Raw genomic sequence first — 23089 nt, 5'->3', positions numbered from 1 at the left:
ACAAACGGTCGAAATTGCCAATCCATTACAAAAGACTGATCTACATGACTATTATAAGGCCTATCTGGACATACGGAGTTGAGCTTTGGGGCTCCTCTAAACCACCAAATTCCTCCCGATTCCAATCTTCTTATTATTTATATTCTTATCATTTAGTATGTGGGTATACTGGAAATTTTAACATATTATGAGTCTATACAAATAAATAAAACTTATACTAAATTAAGTATTATTTCCGATCACTGGAAAAGAAAAATTATAGTGCAATAGAGAGTATAAAATAGATCCTGTTACAGGCAAAACAAAAAAAAAAGGAAATAATTGACAAAGGAACAAAAAAAAAAATAAACATACTAAAAAATACAGTGTAACATGTAAATATTGTATCTTTGATAATTTGTTTTGACCTGTGTTTGTATTATAAATTATATGATTGATCAGTATAATATCTATTGTAGCACAAATATTTGGGCAGCATGCCTTATTAAATAAAGCATTTCTCTTTGCTGATTCAATGATATTTTAATAACAAATAGAAAAATATAAACATTGATACTACTATCACTAAGCTTTCCCTACTTCATCGCAAGCAGAATGAAGAGCTTAAAACGTCTTTGGAAATGCATTTGGTTCTAAAATATCGATTAATTTAAAAATATATATCTTGATAATGACATGATAATTTCAAACCGATTTATCAGAATCATCGAGCAGCAACACTGCGAATGTCACCCGAACATGTAAGTATAAATATGTTGCTCTATCTCGTGGAGGAGAAAGTACAATGGAGGGGATAAACTGCCAGGAAACGTGAAGCCAAAAAGGAGAGACTTGTGATCCTATTTTTTTTTTTATATTTAAAATCATAAATATTTAACTTTCTTATACATGATTATCCATAACAAATCCACTACCATATAACCTCCCACTCACACAGGCCAGCCTTGTTTTAAAATTAATTTATTTTATTTTAAATTGCATTTTTGTCTCAATCTGGTATTTATTCTAATTCTCAAAATTCTATATTACATTTAATTGTAAATAATAACCAATTTCTCCATTTATTTTTATAAATTTATTTTGCTTAAAATCTCTGCATAATGTTGGATTAAATTCTTAGTATCTGTTTTAAAATTAACTGTGTAATTGATGTTCTCTGATATATAAATTGAGCTTGGTAAAATGAATATATAATATAAGCTATTAAATATTTAGATGTTAGTGTTGAGACAAAAAAGGATAACAATTTTTGATTTATTTAATAAATAATTTATGTTTCTCAGACGGACTTGAATCCCGGTTTTGGTTATGATTATTTTATTTTATTGCAATAATCATATTCATGAGACGATTTAGACCCATGCAAGTTAAACTATGGTGCTATATGCAGAGATAAATAAAATTCTACATTAACCTATTTATAGATGGCTCATAAACTAAGCATAATATTTGCAGTTATAGTTTTACAACGTGATACAAAGTTTAATTAAGTATTAAGATAGCATCTATCACAATTTTATGGCGGCTATAAAGGACCACATATAATATTGCACCTTGTGCATTTTAATACATAACTCTTATTCAATTCAGTCGTTTGGCATTTAGGTGAAAATTTAATATATCTTGCATTTTATCACCCATTGCCGAAGGGTATAAATAACGTCATAAAATTATTGCTAATTATTGGAATATTTTAAGATAAAGTCTCGAGTCTCTCTTATTTCACAGGATATTAGTGATGATCTAGATTTTGTTTGAAGACCTTTCATTAATAATATTGTAAATTACACTCTGATAAATAAAAATCTCAATGGCATAAATTTGACATTATATTATCGGGAACAAAAGCAATAAATTATAACTGTTCTCCATTTTTAGTTTATCCCACGTACACTCCACAGAGCACAACACAGATACCAAGAAGTGATACATCATTTCAGCTTGACGGCTCCGCAATGGGCTTCTGTTATCTTTCAACCAATGGGGTGCATAGCCCGTGATGTGGGACGTCTCCAGGCAACGATGACTAAATATTTTGCGTAAGCCTAACTTTTCTTGATCATATCAGTCCAGATTAAAAAAAAAAAATAAATAACCCAAAACATACTATCTTGTAACGATTCTTTGATTTACGATCAGTCAGACCAGAAAGTTAAAAATAAATCCGGAACGGACTTTCCCAACGTATTAATTAGGAGGTTTATATGTTTTGGAATAGACATGGTATTTAGCAACATAATGGAGAAATTCATAAATACTTCGTGAATTATTTTTTTCACAATTGAAATGAGAAAAAAATAGTATTTGATAAATAAAAAATAATACATCTTAGAGCTTAAACAGAAAATATAAATCATCTTTTTACAATTGCAATTGGTTAACAACTTTGGGTAAAAAAAAAAAATTAGGAACCTAGACTTGTAATTTTCATTGAAACTTGATTCGGGACTTAAATTTAAGCTATTGTTTGTAGGTTACTTACAATTAATATTAAGAACAAATAATCATAATTAAAATAATAAGCTACTAAGGCCAAGTACACAACCATGCCAATCCTCAAGAACATCCTCTTACGACATCCTTAATCCCTCGCATCTAGCACCTTGTATAGGCACAACAGAATTAACTATTACGAGAGAAAATAGTTCCACTGTCGAGTTTCCGGTTCAGAGGAATACTTTATTACAAGTTTGCAAATTCAGTGCGACATGTCACAATCTCACAACAGATCATAACACTAAAAAAAAAGGCAATCCTTCCCCGCCGGACCCGTCCCACTAAATCCCCGGAGAGCGACGGCTCTATATCACTTTTGAAATATTAGCTTAAAACGGGAAAGAGAGACTATAAGATAGTTTAATCGAGCAAAATATTTTAAAAACGCCTGAAATTAAAAAAAAGGCATCAAATCCTCCACTCTAGCCCTCCATGCTAGCCTTACTTATCTGACTTTTCGAACAGACAATTATAGCGAGTAGGTTGATGAACGACATGTCACAATCTCACAAGAGGAGATCATAACAATAAAAAGGCAATCCTACCCCGCCGGATGCGCCCCGCTAAACCCCCTGAGAGCGACCCCTAAACCTAAACCTCTCACAGCAATTTTACAAACTTTTATTAAATAAAAGTTGTATGCATAGTAAAGTTTTTGAACACTGCATTCCATTATAACACAACCAAGTAACGAATAAAGGAATGCTGTCACATTTGTATTCATTATTCCATTTATTACAAAAACCAGTAGAAATCAACTTGTTCGTAAGCCTTTCGTAATGATAACCATTTACTTTTAAAATCTTTTGAGCAGATTAAAAGATATTCAGAATTTTTGTATCACGCAATATAATATTTGCGAAAAATTAACTCTGACTGCCAAAATTCGTGAAAAATTGTGAAAGAGGTGTTATGAAGTAACAGACGCGAGCAAACATATTGGACTCTTGATTTTTATCAGAAATTAAATTGAAATACGGAAAGACACACTATGGTGCAATCTGGATTCACCGTTGGAAAAATCTTATCCAAAACATGTTAGGGAGGTTGGGCCTGAACATGTTCAGGATTGACTGTTCAAACTTTTCTTTCTATTGGAAAGACAAATATCTAAAAAAAGTTTTTTTTTTTTAATAATTTATTTATTGTTATTTACAACTGTATACACATATATACAACAAGTAAATTTGCTGTAGGTGACGTAGTGACATGATACAAACATGTGGAGAATCTAGCCACTGATAGAACTCCAATAACATTTCTAGAGGAGAAGATCTCGAGGCCATCTTATTTTCAGACGCCTTCAATTTCGATTTCAATTATTAGGTAATGAAGGAGAAGCCAGGTTAGAAACAAGTGGATTTGGGTGGTTGAGAAGTTTTTTTACGGAAGGAACGGTATCTGGTTCTGGCCAAATCGGCAACATATGGAAGATTGAGGTCCTGATGGATGACTTGATTTGTGACAAAGTAAGGAGTATTAAGGATTTTACGAAGGATTTTGGATTGTAAGGATTGGATTCTGGAGGAATTTGATGGTTTAGTGGAGTCCCAATGCTCAACTCGATTGAACCTTATAATAGTCATGTAGATCAGTCTTTTGTAATGGATTGGCAATTTAGACCGTTTGTCTAGTAAATATTGCAATAGTCGGAATCTACGAGCAGTTTCTTGTCTTTTTAGTCTTGTATGAGGATTCCATGTCCATAAATGTTCCATAAAAAAAATTAAAAAGGGTATTGATAAAGTCAAATAAAACAACAATTTTTTTATAAGGTTGATAGACTTCCAAAAAGTTATTGATATCAAATTGTCCCTTCCACTGAGAATAGTCCATATATTGGATTGATAGTAATATGTATGTATCTATTTATAAATATAGAATATGAAAAGAAGTGACGTTAGAAAGAGTTTTGCTAGTAAGACTAGTAATAGTAAAGTCTTTCAGAAGCCGAATAGTTCCTTCCTCTGTACTCCCTCCGAGTTGGGGGCACTTTAACTCGATAGCCAACTGTACTCCGACTACAGAGAGCCCCAAGAGTTGATGGGATGGATTTAATAGTTAAATTAGGGCCAGGCGGGGTACAATTAGGATCGCTAGTTTGTTAGCAGTTGCAAGGTTTGTTTTAACTTAGGGCCAACTAACCCTTTGCCCACTACTACCTTTACGAACCTAATGCCTTTGTCTTCGGGCTTAATACTAATGTAAATGAAAGTGAAGTTTATATTGAAATATTTTTTCCAATAAGTACACATAAAGCATAAATATTCATTTTATTTCTCTTTTTTTTTCATCGTCACCGATAATTCGACATTTATAATTAAACTGTTAGTTTCTTGGAGATTTTGATTAATTTCACAACTAGAAAATGCAGTTCTACAGTTCCATAATAATTCAAGGATGATGATTTATCGTTTTAACAGATGAACGAGTCGTTTTTAAAATCATGATGTTTTCAGAAAGTTACATTTTCATAAGAAGAAATTTTATAAAATTTTTACTTGACCATTTTTGCGTTAATCCACGGAAAAATACGTTTGCATCCTGTAAATTGAAGTGTTAGATAAAATTGATACGTGATCATTTAGGCACTAACCGGCATAATCTCTGAAAATACAATATAAAACCGATCAAGGAGAGTAGGACCCGGTTGCATTGATTACAAGAACCAAAGATAGATACGAAACTCTTGAAACTTCATTAGTTAGAAAATGCAAAAACAGAGTAGTGTAAGATACTATATTTATATGAGAAAATATAGCATGCATAAGTATGTATAACTTATCTCCTAGAGTGCCCTTCGATAACTCAATACTATTCCGAATGTTTATTAGTACCCGGCGTTTCTTATATGCTGAAATGAAAAAACTGTAAAAGAAATGCGCAGAAGAATAGACGAAAGGGAAAACTGGTTGAAGATGATCCCAGGAATAGGAATAGCCTAATAAATTATAAGAAGGAATTAACACAATGAAGCAGAAAAGGATGAGCAATAAACAGCTCGATGTTGTGCCACAAAAGGGAGAAAGGAAACGAGCAATGCCATTTTCGGGTTTATGTATTGGTAATGCTGAGTGGCGCACAAAAGAAACCTTATCCTGTCAAAGCCACATGTACCATGTGTCAACTGTATTTACAATTATTTGTAAGATAACAATTAGAGTGTTTATTAATACAAGTATATAATTAAATAAAGGCATTTATGAAGCCACAATTACAGTTGGATAATTCTTGATGCCAAAAACATGTAATATGAAGGAAAATTATCGGAAGTGACATAAAAATTATTTTTTGTTTCTTCCATAAATACAAATCTTCCCTGCTTTTGGTAGTGGTCCTATTTTAAGATATTAAGGATTTTTTATAAATTAAATTTTAAGATGGAAACTACAAACGACTGACATGGAATCCTCATACAAGACTGAAAAGACAAGAAACTGCTCGTAGATTCCGACTATTGCAACATTTACTAGATAAACGGTCCAAACTTCCAATCCATTACAAAAGACTGATCTACATGACTAGTATAAGGCCTATCTGGACATACGGAGTTGAGCTATGGGACTCCACTAAACCATTGAATTCCTCTCGGATCCAATCCTTAAAGTCCAAAATCCTTAATGCTCCTTACTTTGTCACAAATCAAATCATTCATCAGGACCTCAATGTTGCCGATTTTGCCAGAACCAGATACCAATCCTTCCATGATAAACTTCCCAACAACCCAAACCAACTCGTTTCTAACATGGCTTCTTCTTCACTACCTAATAATCCACCTAGGCGTCTGAAAAGAAGATGACCTCCAGATCTTCTCCTTTAGAAATGTTTTTGGAGTTCTATCAATGGGTAGATTCTCCACATGTTTGTATCATGTCATAATATCACTTGCAGCAAATTTACTTGATGTGTATATATGTATACAGTTGTAAATAAGAATAACTAAATTATTAAAAAAAAGAAAAAAAAAAGATGGAAACTCATCCAATTTTATAATTGAATTCATAAATAAATACACAAAACCCCTCTCAGCCCCTTATACCCTTTTATTTGTTAATTTTCCTTTATAACCAAAGGCGACAAAGAGAGTTGCCGCAGACACAAGAGATGGACGATCCTAAGCTAATAAGGACACGGCGGCGGGCGATACGGCACTAAATGCCCATTATCAGCTGCCTTTGAAAAGATCTTTTCCTCGAGGTAGAAGGAAAGAGGTTTAGGCTGGCCCAGAACACAGGTAATGAGTTTTGTCATCAACAGAATCGTTAGCCACCACCTGTTCCCCTTCTTAGCCCCGGCCGAAATATCATTGTCGTTTTTCCAGGTACTTAGCTCCACTGTAGGCTTGGTAAATGTTTCCTATTATAGTTGTTAAGTAGAAAATAAATAAAAATGAGCATGAAGATATTTTCTAGAGCCATCCGTTCCGCCTCAAATAGTACAAAACTAATTTGGAATAAAAAACTGAAAGTTTCCTCTCCAGATCTAATAAGCACAATTATACCTGGAATTTCATATTGTTTAATGATAACCTCTATCTCTAGTGATATTATCGGAATAAAATTTAGCGTTAATTGGTAAAATAAGTGCTATGGTCTGTATGGTCAATGAGAGATAATAAATTAAGCAAAACATTTATTACATATATCATCAAAATCAATTTTCACCATTAGTTCACTTCTTTATTCTTTTTTACATTTGAAAAACGTTTTGGGCTCCTCTGCTGTTATGCAGTGATCTGAAACTTGGATAAATAAAATGACAAAATGAGGGCATTTGAAGCCAACATTGTTTTAAAATAGCAACAATAAAAGATAAGCTGGTTAATAAAAAAATTAGGAATACATAAAAATGAGTTTTAACCTAAAAAGAAAAATTTCCACAAATTAATAATAAAAACTGGATAATGGGTAGAGGAGCCAGAATCATTATAAACCAGCTTATTATTTAGAATTTGTAGGGACCTCTTTGCGTAGATTTTTTTTTCATTCTTATGCGTTTGTTAGTACACAAGGAATTAAGCAATAATTCAAAAATAACAAAAATTAGTGTCTTTTCTTGTACAAATTTAAACATTGATTATAGATACATTTAATTCACTGAATAATAATCCAAATTATTTTGTTTTTTATTGAAGAGAAATAATAAAATTTTTCACAATTAAGGACAATAAACGTAAGTGTTTTAAGTATTAATTTTTACATTATATACGGAAAAAGAAGAATGAAGAAAAATTAAATAAAATAAATATGAATGACAAAAGTTCCAAAATTTATGGGAAAAATTAAAAGGAATATTTACCAGGAAAAAAAGCGTCTAAGTTTATTTATTCAAACCTTGTTACAAACCTGCATACCATTCGAACTTTCTGCTTTATAAGCATTGGCATGGCAACAATACGGCCACGTAATTACGCAAGCTTATACATCACTGCTCCGTTCCTATGGGTCGTAGCGTGATACTATAAGACCTAAACCTTCCTCATTAAACACACAATCTAACACAGAAAGAATTTTTCAAATCGATCAAGCAGCTTCTAAAATTAGCTCTGCAGCTTTACATACAACAATAGATAAAATGCCTTGCTAAGGTTGAGCAAAATTTTATTGATCTAAAACCAAACATCAGAACCATCCAGCCGCTGGATTTTATTACCATTTACTTATTTGATTCCCATTTACAACAGCTAAACTCAGTTATACTATCAGCTGTTCCAAGCCCACTGTTTATACATATAGTATACAAAGGTATATCATAGTGTATTATTCCACGCCACAGGTAAAAAATACCAAAATTATACTGGAGGATTGCAATAATGCTGGATTAAACATGAAACAGGTAGAAAAGCAGGGGGAAAATTTCATATTCTGCTGTATCAAAGCATGGAATTCGGCTTATATATCCTAATATACTGTATTGGTTTGCAGAGCATGAAGCTTGAAGTCAATAGGTATGCCATTTGGAAAATGATCAAAGAGTATAACTCCCTCAAAATTCCGATAACGCGAATTCATCGGAATATGTGCTAAACCTAAACACCGTCATACAAACATGTTGTATTCCTTAATTTTTAATTACACAATTTTATCCCATTTTAAACCAGCTTTTTAATTTTATTCAAAATTAAATCTTGAAAAAATACTATATTAATAGTAATATAGTACAGACAAATTTACATCCGGACATTATAAATTTATTTTAGCTTATTTTTTGGTTGTTTTTATGGTAAGGCACAATGCTACTAACTCCAAGGACCCGGATTAAAATTCGGCTGGGAGAAACTTGTTTTCTGTTACACTGTAGCCGTGAGTCAACCCTGTGAGTTCTGGAGCTCTCTTGGGGTTCACCCAGCCCCTTAAATTGGGTACCCTTAACTAGGTACAAATCTGGCGGTCGAGCGTGATTCTGACCAAATGGCCTCCTTGCACAACCGTTGGTCTGGTAACACTACTTCCTTACAAAGTACTGCACCTCAACCATTCATGGATTGTTTAATTAATAACTTAGTTAATTAGTTTTTACTCACCTGCAATACTCTGCATCATTGTAGTATAAATTCCGTTTTCTTTCTTGCCTATTGTATTATGTATATTGTTTAATTTCACACATTTTATATGTTAATTTATTATTTTTGTATCTGTATATATGTTAATTTCAATTACCCATCAATCATACAACAAAGATCACTTCCAACAAAAGGTAATATAATAAGAAAACTGAAATTCCTCAACTATTACTTTATTAAAAAAGTTAACAACTTTTTTGGTACTTGACTTTTTTGCTGAAAATTCTATTTAGCATAGCACTGTAAGCCTTATCAAGATTATGGTGAAGCATTGATAGTAATCAATTATTGTGAGTGCAAAAATTAATATTATACATTTCATCCATCTATTTTCATAGCAGGGAAAAAGACCAGAATAAGACAAGAAAGTAATTTAATCACCGCATCATTTTTGGGGTAGTGGAATAAAATGGGTAAAGAAGCGATAAAAATGGGAATGTTAAACGGATAGATGTTAGTAAAAGCTAAAAATAAAAAAGAGGACATAATAAAATATGTATAAATTATGTTCGAGGATATTTAAGGCTTACCACAAAGGGAGATTCTAAGCGCACAAGACGGCAACTGGTCGATATCTTAACAACAACAAAGTTGAGTTCCCATCAACACTTGCTAAGTCGAACAACTCAAGTGCCTTAGGTTCAGTACCTACAAGATACATATAGCATAAAATTTGCTCGAATTACGTCGAGTAATCCATAAAAGGTCGTACTTATTTAAAAAGTTAGTAAATCTCAAAAACAAGAACTAAGTACGATATATCTCGGGATATTCTGTACAGAAATGTAGAAATTTTGAAATAAAAAAAGTATTTATGTCAGTAAATTTCCGGTCATACCAATAACTAAAACTAGAAAAATATTTTTAAAGAATTGGTAAAATTTTTCGTAACGAGTTTCCTTATTTTTATCTAAATTGTTATTAATGATTACATAAAAAATACCAGTGTTTTCGCACAGAATTTTAGTTAATGCGATAATATTTCAAAAATGGTGTAACATATTTTGAACTCCAAAATACAAACTTTAAATTCACAAAACTCAAAAAAACAGTCACAAAGTAACAGGAGAAGACTGTTTTCTATACATAGATGTATTACTGACCGTACTATACTCTTAGATAACCCGTATTCAATCAATTTAAAATTCAAAGAAGCAACATAGCGATATACACTATAAGCAACATTTAGTCTACATATTCTGTTACTAAGAGATACAATATTAGATTATAGAACAACGGAAAGGTGGAGAGAGAAAAGAGCTATTCCAACTAATTGTAAATTAATCTAAATTGATAAGCATTCTTTTTGGTAAAATAACAGAACAAAAATATAGTTTTTCAAAAAAAAACTTAAATATATTATTCGTGTATTTTAAACCTATCAATACAACGTAAAGGCTCATATATTCTTTCTAAAGTAATACACACCTAATGGACTATTGGAAGCTACCCTCGCTCAGGGGAAAACAATAATTTGTAGAAGATTGTTCTACCAATAGAAATACTTTATTTAATAAAGTAATATTAAAATATTACTTTATAAAAAGTTCAAAACAATAAAAGGAAACAAAATGGGTCATAACATAATTTAATTACAAATAAATATAAAATAATATAAAAAATAATTTCGTACGTTGCAATAGCTGATAAATATTAATTCCCATTATTTCGCAGAAGTTGTAAAAAAATATTTTTAGATTGTATTGGTATCCAGTGTTATAGCCAATAGAAAAAAAAAATATAAAAATCAGTTTAATAAGTATAAGATTCTTTCCTGAAAAACAGTATTATTGAAGACAGTGTAGTAACCACTGTGCTGTGCACAATTAATTATACATGACCTATCTAATATAAGGTTATACAATAGAGCCTATCTTACACCCTCTGTACGAAGATATATTAATTTTTATAAACAACTAGTTTGATGCCAGATATTGATTTCAAAATAAAATTAATGCCTTTAAAAATAAATATGCAATCAAATGAATGGGTCTTCTGAATAGGAGTAGATAAATTAGTATTTTTTAAAAATATTAATGAGGCACTCATAAATATTTATTGAAAAGTTACTTTACTTAACATTTTGAACTGGTAATAAGATTCCATTTATCGCAACTGCAGTAGTATTATTATTACGATAGTATTATAATATGTATATAATGATCGGTATTCAGTTTGTTCCTAATCTAAAATTTTTCTATTGTATTTTTTTTTTAATTTCTACATCTCATTATCTGTGTGTATTATTTGATATGAAACTTTTTGATTTTTAAAATATTTCTTTTTGAAATTTTAGTCGTACTTATACAGTTTTTTTATATTTTTTTATTCGACTATCGGTCATTCACAAAAGCTATCTATTTTTTTCTCAATACTTACTGCATTTTTTATGGCATTAAAATAAAAGTAATTATTATTGATTGCAGTAGCAATATAACTTCTTAGAAGTAAAAGTTAAAATTAAAATTGAAGAACAGTATGTCTATTTCTACGTAACATACAACATGTAAACACGAGAGAGGCTTTATTTAGCCATGCTGCCCAAATACATTGGATTGCTATAAAACACAGCATACCAATCAATACTATAAAAGATACAATGATTTTTTTCTTGTGGTGTCTCTTTCTTTCTCCGATTTTGGTTCTTATTCCTTTATTTTGATAGTTCAACATTAAAGAGGGAAAAAATTATAAACATAAATATACTGAATTAATTTACATTACATTAGTTTCTACTAAGTTAAGATTACTATTGTGGAAAAATGGTTAACTACTATTCATCTAAACTTGGGCTATATTTGCATTAAATAAATCAATAAATTACTAGGCTTCAGAAAAGGAAGACAAGTTTCTACACTGGCATAATATTAGGACATGTGCTTTATAGAGCAGAATTTAATCATCAGGGCGTGAACTAATATGTATGGTACAATGAGCTAATAGTGGTATAATATTTATTAAGATCTTGGTATTTGTGAACTTAATATTAAGTCGAAAATTCGGGTAAGATATCTAACGATGTCAAAATATTTATTAGTAGGATAGTAAAAAAAGCAAATAAAAATGCACAACTTTAATGAGAAATATATGTATGTTGACCGTAAAAATTGATATATAGGGAGATGGTCAGGGTTGCGGTCAATAGTGTCACTAGTGTCAATAGTGTCGATAGTGGTCACTATTGACCGCAACCCTGACCATCTCCCTATATATTTTAATGAGAAATGTTCAAAGATAGCGCTATCAACAGCAATATCAAAATAGCGTTTGAAACATTTTTATAAACTAAAATTTCATTATTTGTTTATCGTGTGTATTAGTACAAAACAAACAAAAACCTAGTGTCGAGAGAAATGTATTGAAGCTACAAGAAGTTAAAAAAAAAAAAAATATCGTTAAAGGTTATTTTTCTTACATCTTCCTGTTAATTTAGGAATAGATGTTTCAATCACAATATTTTATTAATATTGTCAGTAAATATGGCATGAACGAATTAATTTAGTATCATTACCTAATATATAAGGTGAGTCCGATTGTAATATTTGACATGAAACAGTCTTTCACTATTAAATAAAATAAAATATATATATCCAAAAAGAAAAGGAAAAAGAAGAATCGACAAAAAGTATTTACAAAAGGCTGAGGAAATGAAAATGGGTTCGGTCTGTCAACATTACTTTAGTTCACCTAAAAAAAGTCTGCAAGGGGTGAATAGAAAAACTTACCGGGAATAGAAAAAAAAGGAGACAGATTGAGCCAGGCTATGTATAGAAGGTAGGACATTGCTGATGGAGAAAAGCCTAAGAGAGAAAACAAAAATAAAGATAAATAAAAAAATTATTCAAACATAATATTAATTACCTTTTTTTTAAATTAAATTAAAATTGAAACTGAATCCTCAAACTTCCTATGGCTCTTTTAAGACTATGATAATTGTGGTGTGATAGTAACATCATCATCAATCTTCCCTAATAAAAAATAGACTTTGTAGTTCTATAGAGGCATTCTATATTCCTGTTTAAACTTTTATAACTTTTAAAAAGATGTATATTAGGGCATCTTCAGCGGCCAAGTTTGGATCAAATGAGCTGAAATACGAAATTTTGGGTTTAAAGCAGAACAATATCAAAGGAGTGAGGGTAAATTTCAAGATATTGAGTACTTCCGCTACTTTTATGCAATATTTAAAGGTTTCGTACTTTAAACCATCTCCACAGCCCCACCAAATTGATTTAGAAGGTAGCAACATTGTTTATGAATCGATGTGGCCTAAATTTGTTTTTCTCATCTCCTCCTATTTTCACGGCTTATAGCATTAATGGTGCGATACAGAATTGAGCTCTGAGGTTCTTCCAAACCATCGAATTCCTCTTGTATCCAATCCAAAATCCTTGATGCTCCTTATTACGTCACAAATGAACTCATACACAAAGACCTTAACATCCCTTTCGTTACAGATTGGTCCGATATGCGTCTTTCCAAACTCCTTACCGATAATCCTCCGAGGCGTCTGAAAAGAAGATGGCCACGGGACCATCTAATTTAAATTAATGTTTGAAGTACCACCATTGGGTAGTTCCTTCCTATTATAACATGTTTGGAATATTCTTCATATTTACTTATTGTATTTGTTTTTATAGTTGTAAATTGAAATAAGTGAATAAAAAAAAAATAAATTCGGTGCTACAACGGGTCAAATCCATCTCAATAAGCAGTCGCTTGGTGTCTACTGTCAGCCAGTTGTGGACTCCCATGTTCCTCGTATCTCCAGCATGACGTGGTCTAATCTGGTAAATATAGACCTGATCTCTATTGTTATCTCCTCCGCTCGTGAACGACCATTATAAGTAGTTACTTCGAGGTCTTCTCATTGCAACGTAGCCAGCCTATCTCAGAGAGGACCGATCAATGACACCCACACCAGGCCCTCCAAGAGCATGTAAATTTCTTTATGGGTACTTCATCTTCCACTAGTGAATCCCGATTAAACTATATTTAATAGGATCTTTCGTTCTAATATAAGTAGATTTTATTGACAACCTTGAGTTACCGTCCAGATTTCCACTCTATAAGTAAGGGCTAGGCGAACTAAGATTTTATGCAAAATGATTTTTGTTTTTGTAACAATAGTACGCGAACGAAATTCTTCTTAAAGTCTCCGACGGCGTTTCCTGGATCAAATACGGGAATTCCGTAACATGCTGTAAGAAGTATGGTCCAAATCCCAGCTTATACTTATCTTATACTTGATCTTTTTTTGTTTAATCTAATCTGAGCGAAGACTAGGAGATGGATTGTTCGCGTACTATTAGTTATGAAGACATAATTTTTAACAAAGCACTAATTCACCTAGTCCTCAGTCAAGATTCCCCTTCTTTAGCGTCTGATGTTTCTGTCATGAATTGGTCCCCTCCTGAGATACGTTGGTCAAGTTGCTAATACGTACAACGTGAAGACTTCGAAATAACTACTGATAGAGGTGGTCCGCGGACGGAGAAGAGAAGATAAACAAAAATTTGCTGCATTACGCTACGTCATGATGGAGATGCGAGAGAACATGGGAGTCCTGAATGGCAGCAGACATCTGGTGGCTGCTTATTGAGATGGACTGGGCGCATCAACGCGTTGTAGTGCGGAATTGTTAATAATAATAAAAGCAATTCAGTGAAAAAAAAAATGTAAGAGACCAATAAACATAAACAATTGGTATTTTTCACAGTGATGTTTACCATAAATTTCTTTTTTTCTCATCCCTTAATTTTTCCGATAACTTCTATGACTTAAATGACTAGAAGTATATATAAGTATAGAAATATCTCAATTAGCAGCATATACCAACAAATGATGGTATCAATTGAAAAAGACATATTTAAATTGATGAACAGCATAAAAATTGGACATGCTACTTGTACAACAAGTAATAGTACAAAACAGAAAAAAAAAAACAATGTACTAACATTGCAATGAACATTTACGTTTTTCTTTCTTGCTATGTCCTTTTCTGTTTCTAGGTGAAATATCATATAGCCTTAATTTGCGAACCCCTTTTTTTATACAGCATAAAATATTTTACCATTATTCGTAATAAATGGTTGATTTTGTAAAAAAATATTTGCTACACAATGAGACGGTTAACATTCAATTTTACCTTCTAAAAAACTTTTAATCTTTTCATGCCATGAAAGGCTTTTCACTCAATCACATCAAAACAGCTCTCAATCTAAAGCATGAGATTTTGATCCACTTTTGACATAAAATGACGGATCACACAAGGCCAGAGGGTGATAGCACCGGTTTTCTAATTGAGCTTATATCATCGGCAAATATATTCATATTTGTTGGGTGGAGGAAACTACAATGTTTTATGGTGGTAAGTTATCTAATTATTTCAACTTTAAGAAAATTATGTAATCGCAATATACCCCCTGTCGGATTTAAGTTTATATAAAGTCGGGATCGGGGGTCTCATTTTCTGATGCCCTCCCTTGCCGCGGTCGCAGACCCCGAAGACGCTGCGACTGAAATGCCGCCCCAGCCTAAGCAACATGCAAGCAAGGACCTGACCTACCCCTACCATCACGCCAGAGTCCAGGACACGCTGGCCAGCCACTGAAGAGGAAAGAGGTCTTTTCAGACACCAGGCGAAGATCACATGGTTTTCACCATATTCGCCCACAGCACAACCTGGACGAGGAAAGCGGCTAGAAGACGTCACCGCGGCGGCGAAAACGTCATTCACCAGATAAGCCATAATATTATATAAGCCATAAGACCATCCAAATTTGTTCCTTTATTATATTACTACAGATAAAGATTACTAAACTAACACATTAACCATAATTGCCCCTCCAGAGAAAAAACTTTATTAATAAAAGGAAATATATGCATGCTAGTAATCAGAAAGTCTCACAATTTCCAGCCCCCCTTTTCCACACATTTATCATAATCGTAAAATACACTCGGGACACCTGCAGTATATAGCACGAGCAGGTCCCGACGTAAACACCCCCATTGGACACTAAAGTGGTTAATGTATTCACCCCTATTTCCAATTTTAGCCACTTTCTTTATGTTGCTTGATTTAATTAATTTTTTTATCTATGACTACTCGTTTTTAATAAATACTTTAAAAGTAAGGGATTGACTTCTATTACAATTGGTTTTATGATCCTTCTTTGAGATATTGCGAAGAGTCGTACATAAACCAATACTAGCTATAAATGAATGTTTGTAAGGTAGAATAAGAAAGACTACCACCTAAAGTGGTCGAAGCTCAAGGCTATTCTTCGCCGTTCGAGAGAGAGTAAGGCCTCAGGCCACTGCAGGATACTGTTAAACCAGCTTTCCAGGAGGTGAAGCTCATTGTTCTTCATTGTTCTCAACTCTTGTTCTTATTCTAGCATTTTATTTATAGTTTTTTTTTTTAGAATATAATTATAACACATTAATAATTTTCAGCCAAAATTTTGGTTTTACAAAGAGTTTCGTGAATATCTTGAAAATCAGGGGTTTCTGGAGAAAATGATAGAAGTCCTAGTGAAGATGTTTGCTATGCACCCTGAACTACCAGATAAACCTTTGGCGTAAGTGTCTTTACAAAAATATATTTCTTAGCGATCATCAAAATAATCATAAAATATTATCTCGGATTATTTAACATACTTCACTGATTTAATAACAGGATACTAACAATCCAACTGTTCAAATTTTGTCGTTATACGTGAATAATGTAAGGAAGTAACATTTATAGTAGGTTATATATTGTAAATAAAGTGACAAACAATGATAAAAGAATATAATTTAGATGCAATACTTATATATTTTTCCAGATTTATAAGAGATAATTATGATATCTCACAGAAAGAAGAAGACCGCCTCATAGCTGAATGGACAGCTATAACCGAAGAAATGGTAATGCTTGAAGATGAAGGCAAGGCTTTGGAGAAGAGAATCAAATGGCGCCTAAAACAACCGAGAGAAGAGGATTCGGGAGGAAGTGTCTGTGACGTATGGATGACCGAATCACATGATCGACTTAAGAAGAAGAAGCGGCAACCATTGGTAGATGAGAAAGCTGAGGCTTCGTCGGACAAGGAATCGTCCCCCTTCCATTGGGTAGATTCTGATCCAATCTCTGTGCCATCCAGTCCTTCGTCGTCCTTAAGGCAAATCGCATCGGAGGTCACACTCAATACCTTGGAAGAAGAACCACAGAAGGAGCGTTCTGTTACTCCGCCGTACCAATACGACTTCAAAGAGACAGATGAATCTTCATTATCCTTAGATGTTGGCTCGATTGAGTTGGAGTAAAAAGTAAACTCGATAATTTTTTTGATTGGGATTTTCATTTAATGTAATAGTATTACGTTTGTTTTGTAGAGTATACAATATTTTACAGTTAATATAGCATTTGTTTTTAGTCAATATAATTCAGATGAATATATAAACTTCGATAGTGAAAACCTTTTACATCTGTCACCGTTTTAGTGTTTAAGATTTGATTCTTTCTATATCCTCATTTTCTTCTTCCACATCTAAATCACAGTATGTGTCAAATCCCCTTTTTTTCCAAAACCAGTTTCACAACCGAAACAGAAAGACATCCCTTCTTCTGGTCACAATGAAATAGCAGTTCAGCGATTTTTTCACAAGATCGAGGGCGAAAGAGAAGAAGTATGCAGTGGAGTGGAGCCTGCCTTTCTGCTACAGTAATCACCTTTACCTCTTATACAATTGTAAGAAATGAATTTAGGAAGACATTAAGGTGCTGTACTTTTTTTAGGAAGTACGGGGCATGGACAGTATGAGGAAATTTTCCATCCTTGTTCTAGTCTGTAAAAGAAAAACCTTCTCCAGATAATCTTCAAAATACTTAGGGTTCTACATTTTTCCTAGTTTTCAACTTTTTAAGCTCGTAGTTGTCATAACAAAACATGACAATAGGCGGTAAGTGCAGATCTCTATTGTAAAGCATTTGTGTGCAATGAATACTTATAATTTATTTTCAAAACATTTATTTCCCACCTTCATGGTTCTCACTGAAGATTGCATAATGTGAATGCCACACAAGTTTTAACTTTTTTTCATGTTTACATCAGAAAAAAAAATCGTCTAGAAACGAAAAATGTCGCACATGTCCAACACACATATCTGCTTGAATAATGATCCTTCCAGATATCAACAACGCACTTACCCCTTATGCTAGTGCCTTTAGGGAGTTATTATTAATATTCAATCTGGCGAAAATCAACGTGACAGAAACGAGGGCTGGAATGTAATATATAAAAAATAATCATCTCAGGAACCTTGTTAGAAAAGAAAATCTACCAAAAAAGTCACATTTTGTACAATCACAGTTTTGCACGGTATACATTCAAGCAAGAAATTTGTTCTAAATGTATAAATAATTTTCAACAGTTCAAACTTTACCTTCAGGCAGTTCTAACATCTATTCCATCAAATAAAAAAAAATTAAAAAAAAAAACCTTAGTAATGAAGGGTGGTTTCAAAGTACGAGTCGTTAAAAAGAGAATTCTCTTTTGTCATTCAGTCCTTGTTCGAGGAATGAAACAAAAGGAGACTAAGGATAGGAGAATTAGGTATAATAGGGCCTATAGAATAAATTTCTAGTTAACACATTTTGCCTACAAAATGAGTTGGGAAGGAGGATTTAAAGCTGTCAGCTATAAAGATCTGTGAAACAATTCTGTTATAAGAGAGAAGAAAGGGGATAAAGTCGTAAAACCTTGTAATAAACTAGCCTCATTGATGATTTAACAGAATGTTTTTCTTTAACCATAAGTGATATGATATTTTTATAAAATAAATTTTATGTAGCGTTTGCATTTTTAATTAGTATTTTTAAAAATTCTGTTTACTTATGTGAAGAAAAAAAAAATTATCACACAGTTTTAAATATGCCATGGAAAATATTCTAGCTGAGAAAGATTAAAAAAATATTTTACCTCTATTCCATTTCTTTATTCATTTACCTTTATTATATTCAATTGTTTTATTATTTTTTGTTTTATTTATCTTCATGTAATTTGTCATTTTATCTTAAATTTTTTATAGCTTGAAAAAAGAGCTGTGAGAAAGAAAACTATGAATCACCATGTGATTTTAGATCAATAGTGCAACAATATCATTGTTGCATATCACTGGGGTAGACCTGATAGCTGCGGTGGGCTTAGAGTTGCAAAGCACTTGATTCTGAATATTATGGGTTCGATTCTCATCTGGGTCAGTCCATGATTATTTCAAGGTGGTCCTATATTAGGGAATAAATCATATGAAAAAATCTAGATATGCAAGATATGCTAAAATCATATGAATTTCACACAGAAACAGAAACATATTCTTGCGTATTTTGAAATATAAAGATCTTGAAACTAATAAGAATACTTACTTCTATTTCATCCGAAGAACCTGGGATTTTAAAATAAAAAAAAAATATTAAAGTTATGGACATGAGTCGTCCAATCACAAAACTCACAAACCAATAAAATTTAAAACTAGATTTCAGAGCCATTTTTTCCTTTGAATTATTTCCATAGATACAAAAATAGAAAAGAGAATTTTCATCTTTTCAACTAGAGATTGGAAAATACTAAAATACTGTAAAACTCTGTAAATTCATCTTACCGATTGCTGCATATCCATTTGTTCGATCTGCATCAAAACTTGTATCCTCAGCTGTTAAACAGAAACACTTACTTTGACTACGAAACTGTTACTTTTTTTTCTATTCAATGTTTTTCTGTTCAATCAATCTTCTATCGGTATTTTTCAATTATTTTGTTATCTTATTTAGCCATTAAGAACTGTAATGAACTGTTGTAAAACTAAATAATCAAAAGCTGTATATAAACTCAGGAGGCCGCTCAATATAATGCATTTGGACACTTAAAAGTGATCTTTGGGAGGAAAAAGATCTATCGAATATCCCCGCTGTCAGAACCGAAAACATGAACTTTACGTTGGTTGATAGTAGCACACATCTTCCTAGCAAGGAAGAGGACAACGCCAGTAGAAATCTTCCCACTCTTCTTACGTTCGCAGCAAAGTTACAAACCCTTCGAATAACCCTGATACAGAAGGTTCTATATCTACCACCAACGCTGTATTACACCTACACTGGAGGTGCAGACGAAGGTTAGATCTTGGGCCGATGTCATCGGTGAAAGTGATGTAACAGGAGCGGAGCAGAGCGGTAGCAGGCCCTACTTTCTTTCAAACTGTGAAACCAAAATGTGGGCATGGCCCTGGAGGTTAGAGGTCGACTTTGGGGTTACGAGGAATGTCTGCTATCGCAATTAAAACATACAAGAGCCGCCGATGATTGGCTACTACTTCTCTTCCTTACTCCTGTTGTTCCGTTCAAACAGAAGACGAGTAACACCAGCGCCACTTGTGACCGAGAAAACAAAAACACTCACAGTCGTTAGCGAGCCTTGGCCAGAGGCAGCCACTTATTTCTCACCATATATCTTCTACTAGATATTGAATGAGCAGAGACACCGTGTGGTGCCTCCCGGAACAGAAGAGGAAGAGAGAGTAAATCAAGAAAGGAAGAGAGGATAACCAAGCCATGGAGTTATACCTATCAATACAATTCAACCATCATCATCGGCGTCATTCAATCATAGACCCATTATTCAAAATTAACTAACACAACTGTTGTTTCGGCCACCCCAATTTCAACCATTTATACAATAGATTTTTCGTTTAAATTAATTATATTTTATTTATCACTATTTTATATAGTCCACTACAATCAAACCAGCGATTAAAATGTGAAGGAGTGCCTGGCATTTGGTTGAAGGCACACTTCATACACATGTAGTTCATCATAGTCCGTCTTTTTGGCTTTTTCTGGAAGCTTACCCTCCATTATACTCCTTACTCCAAGCAGTGGACTGTAATATTATAACCACGCAGCTGGCAAGGAGGTTATACTACTACAATTATTTTCATCCCTCTTTCCTATTTATTTGAAACACATTTTTCCTAATCGTTGATTTTATAATTTATTATTTTACGGTCCGTTTTTCTATATCTTTCAGTGACAAATCCATTACAAATATCTCATCAGGATTGATTAATTGGTGTTAGTTTCTTCCTATTTTTTTAAATTATTGTCTTATATTGCCACGCCCTAGATGTTTTCCGCATTTCTGTATTGTTTTATAATTTTGTAATACAAGTACCTATATAAGGAAGATTTCTAGCATTCAATATCATTTCACACAACGCTCGCTAAAAATCGTTAGAAAATTACAAGTGATATCGATTATATAAAATAATTGAAGCATTAGTTTATGTAATACTAATAATAATAAATAACTAAATGAATGAATAACTCACCAGTTGGAGACAAGTCTTCCTCTGCCGATTGTAGTTCCTGGCATTTGTTTTGAGTAATGTCTTTATGGGAAGCCAGGAAGAGGACAACTTCACGCTTCTCGTTTTTAATGGGGACTATATCGAGGAGGCACCAGAACATTTGTCCTAAAAAAGAAAAAAAAAACTTTTAATGTTTAAAAGTGTGACATTAGCTATAAGAGAGTATTTTTAAACAAGAGGATTACTCGGAATTTTTAATATAAGTTATTAATTTAATCTAATGTCTAAGGGCTGAGGATGTAGCAATATCTCATCGAAATAGTTTCCGACGCCGAATTATTAAGTCAGTGACAGTTTTTAATTTTTTTTTTTATACACATAATAAAATAAAATGTCACAAACATATTCATAATTATGTAAACTATTTTAACCAAGCCACGTAGCAAGCTCATCTTTTCACTTAAAGTAAGACAGAAATATGTGGAATTAAAGCACTTTTGTGGTAAATCTCAACATAGTTACTTGTATTAAAAACCTATGGTGGCTATATGACGGAGTTTTAGCCATAGTTGCTAAAGATTTCTGTGGAGAATCTCAGCTTTAGCTTACTTACACTTTTATATTTAAACAAAACATAACACAGCCACTGCCTTATACCTTTGTGCAGAATTATGGTAATGAGTAGAGAAAAATGAAAAACGTCTGAAAAATACCAAATTAGTTTTCTCCTGCAAGATTTATCACTTTGCCAGGTATATAAGAACGTAATCGTTGTGCTTATGTAATATGTCGTATGGTTTATCACGAAGCAACGATTAAGTAATGAATTATAACATAATGTATAAACAGAACTATTAGTTTCTGCTAATTCATGACTCACAAAATCTAGCTGCAAAGCATCGTACGATATTTATGGCACATATATAACCAACCTCATAGTTCATCGTTATATTACAATTAACGTAATGGTATAACATCATATTAAAGTAATGATTTGATCAACGTCAATTTATATGCAATTTTCATTCTCACAACCTTACTAAATTGTTTAATTTATGCTAGGGAAGGCATATTCATTCATTAATTACAGAATAAATATTGTAATTAATAATTAATTTTGAACTAAGTTATGAGGGACCAGCGTAACAAAAGGAAATTAAATTCAATTGGAACGAGACAACACAATAGTAATTTCATCAAGGCATTTATTCTGATTGCTCGAGGACTGTCAATGAATCTTGTTTTTCTTGATTGTGCTCATCTATTTTATTTGATTACGAAAATTAATTAGATCTCAATATTTTTCTTGACTCAGGCCAGTAGGCAGTAAGATTTTTTTTTTTTTTTTAATTCCACTCAGGGAATAATAAATGAACATCGTCGCTTGAGCTGTAATACTATGTAACTACGAAAAAAATCTTTATATAATTAAAAAAAATCGATATATTGGAACTATAATTTTCAATCATATGGAAATGATAATTCTAAATATCGATATTTAGATATATCGCGCCTTGATATTTTTATTTTGAGCAAATATTGATAATTAAATAGTAAAGATATTTAATCGATAAAATATCAATATATTTTTTTTTAAAATAATTTATTTATTGATATTTACAACTGTATACACATATATACAACAAGTAAATTTGCTGTAGGTGACATAGTGACATGATAAAAACA

The 23089-nt window shown here is 32.3% G+C and overlaps 2 protein-coding genes across 3 annotated transcripts in view; one reads left to right on the top strand and one right to left on the bottom strand.

The window, feature by feature from the left end:
• LOC106679305 (uncharacterized) overlaps positions 1-17393 on the top strand; it is a 39482-nt gene extending 22089 nt beyond the window's left edge. Inside the window, exons 4-5 of the mRNA XM_014418389.2 lie at positions 16517-16641; positions 16888-17393. Of these exons, the coding sequence (XP_014273875.1) occupies positions 16517-16641; positions 16888-17368 (606 nt within the window). The 3' untranslated portion in view covers positions 17369-17393. The remainder of the gene's footprint in view (positions 1-16516; positions 16642-16887) is intronic.
• The window catches only part of Elk (Eag-like K[+] channel), a 477962-nt gene that overhangs the window by 88638 nt on the left and 366235 nt on the right, over positions 1-23089 (bottom strand). For both annotated transcript variants that reach the window (XM_067046711.1, XM_014418388.2), the window contains exon 4: positions 21425-21568. In XM_067046711.1, the coding sequence (XP_066902812.1) occupies positions 21425-21568 (144 nt within the window). The remainder of the gene's footprint in view (positions 1-21424; positions 21569-23089) is intronic.

Source organism: Halyomorpha halys, unplaced genomic scaffold, assembly GCF_000696795.3.
Source record: "Halyomorpha halys isolate HHAL.00 unplaced genomic scaffold, Hhal_1.1 Scaffold194.1, whole genome shotgun sequence".
NCBI lineage: Eukaryota > Metazoa > Arthropoda > Insecta > Hemiptera > Pentatomidae > Halyomorpha > Halyomorpha halys.
This window is presented reverse-complemented; position numbering and strand designations above follow the sequence as displayed.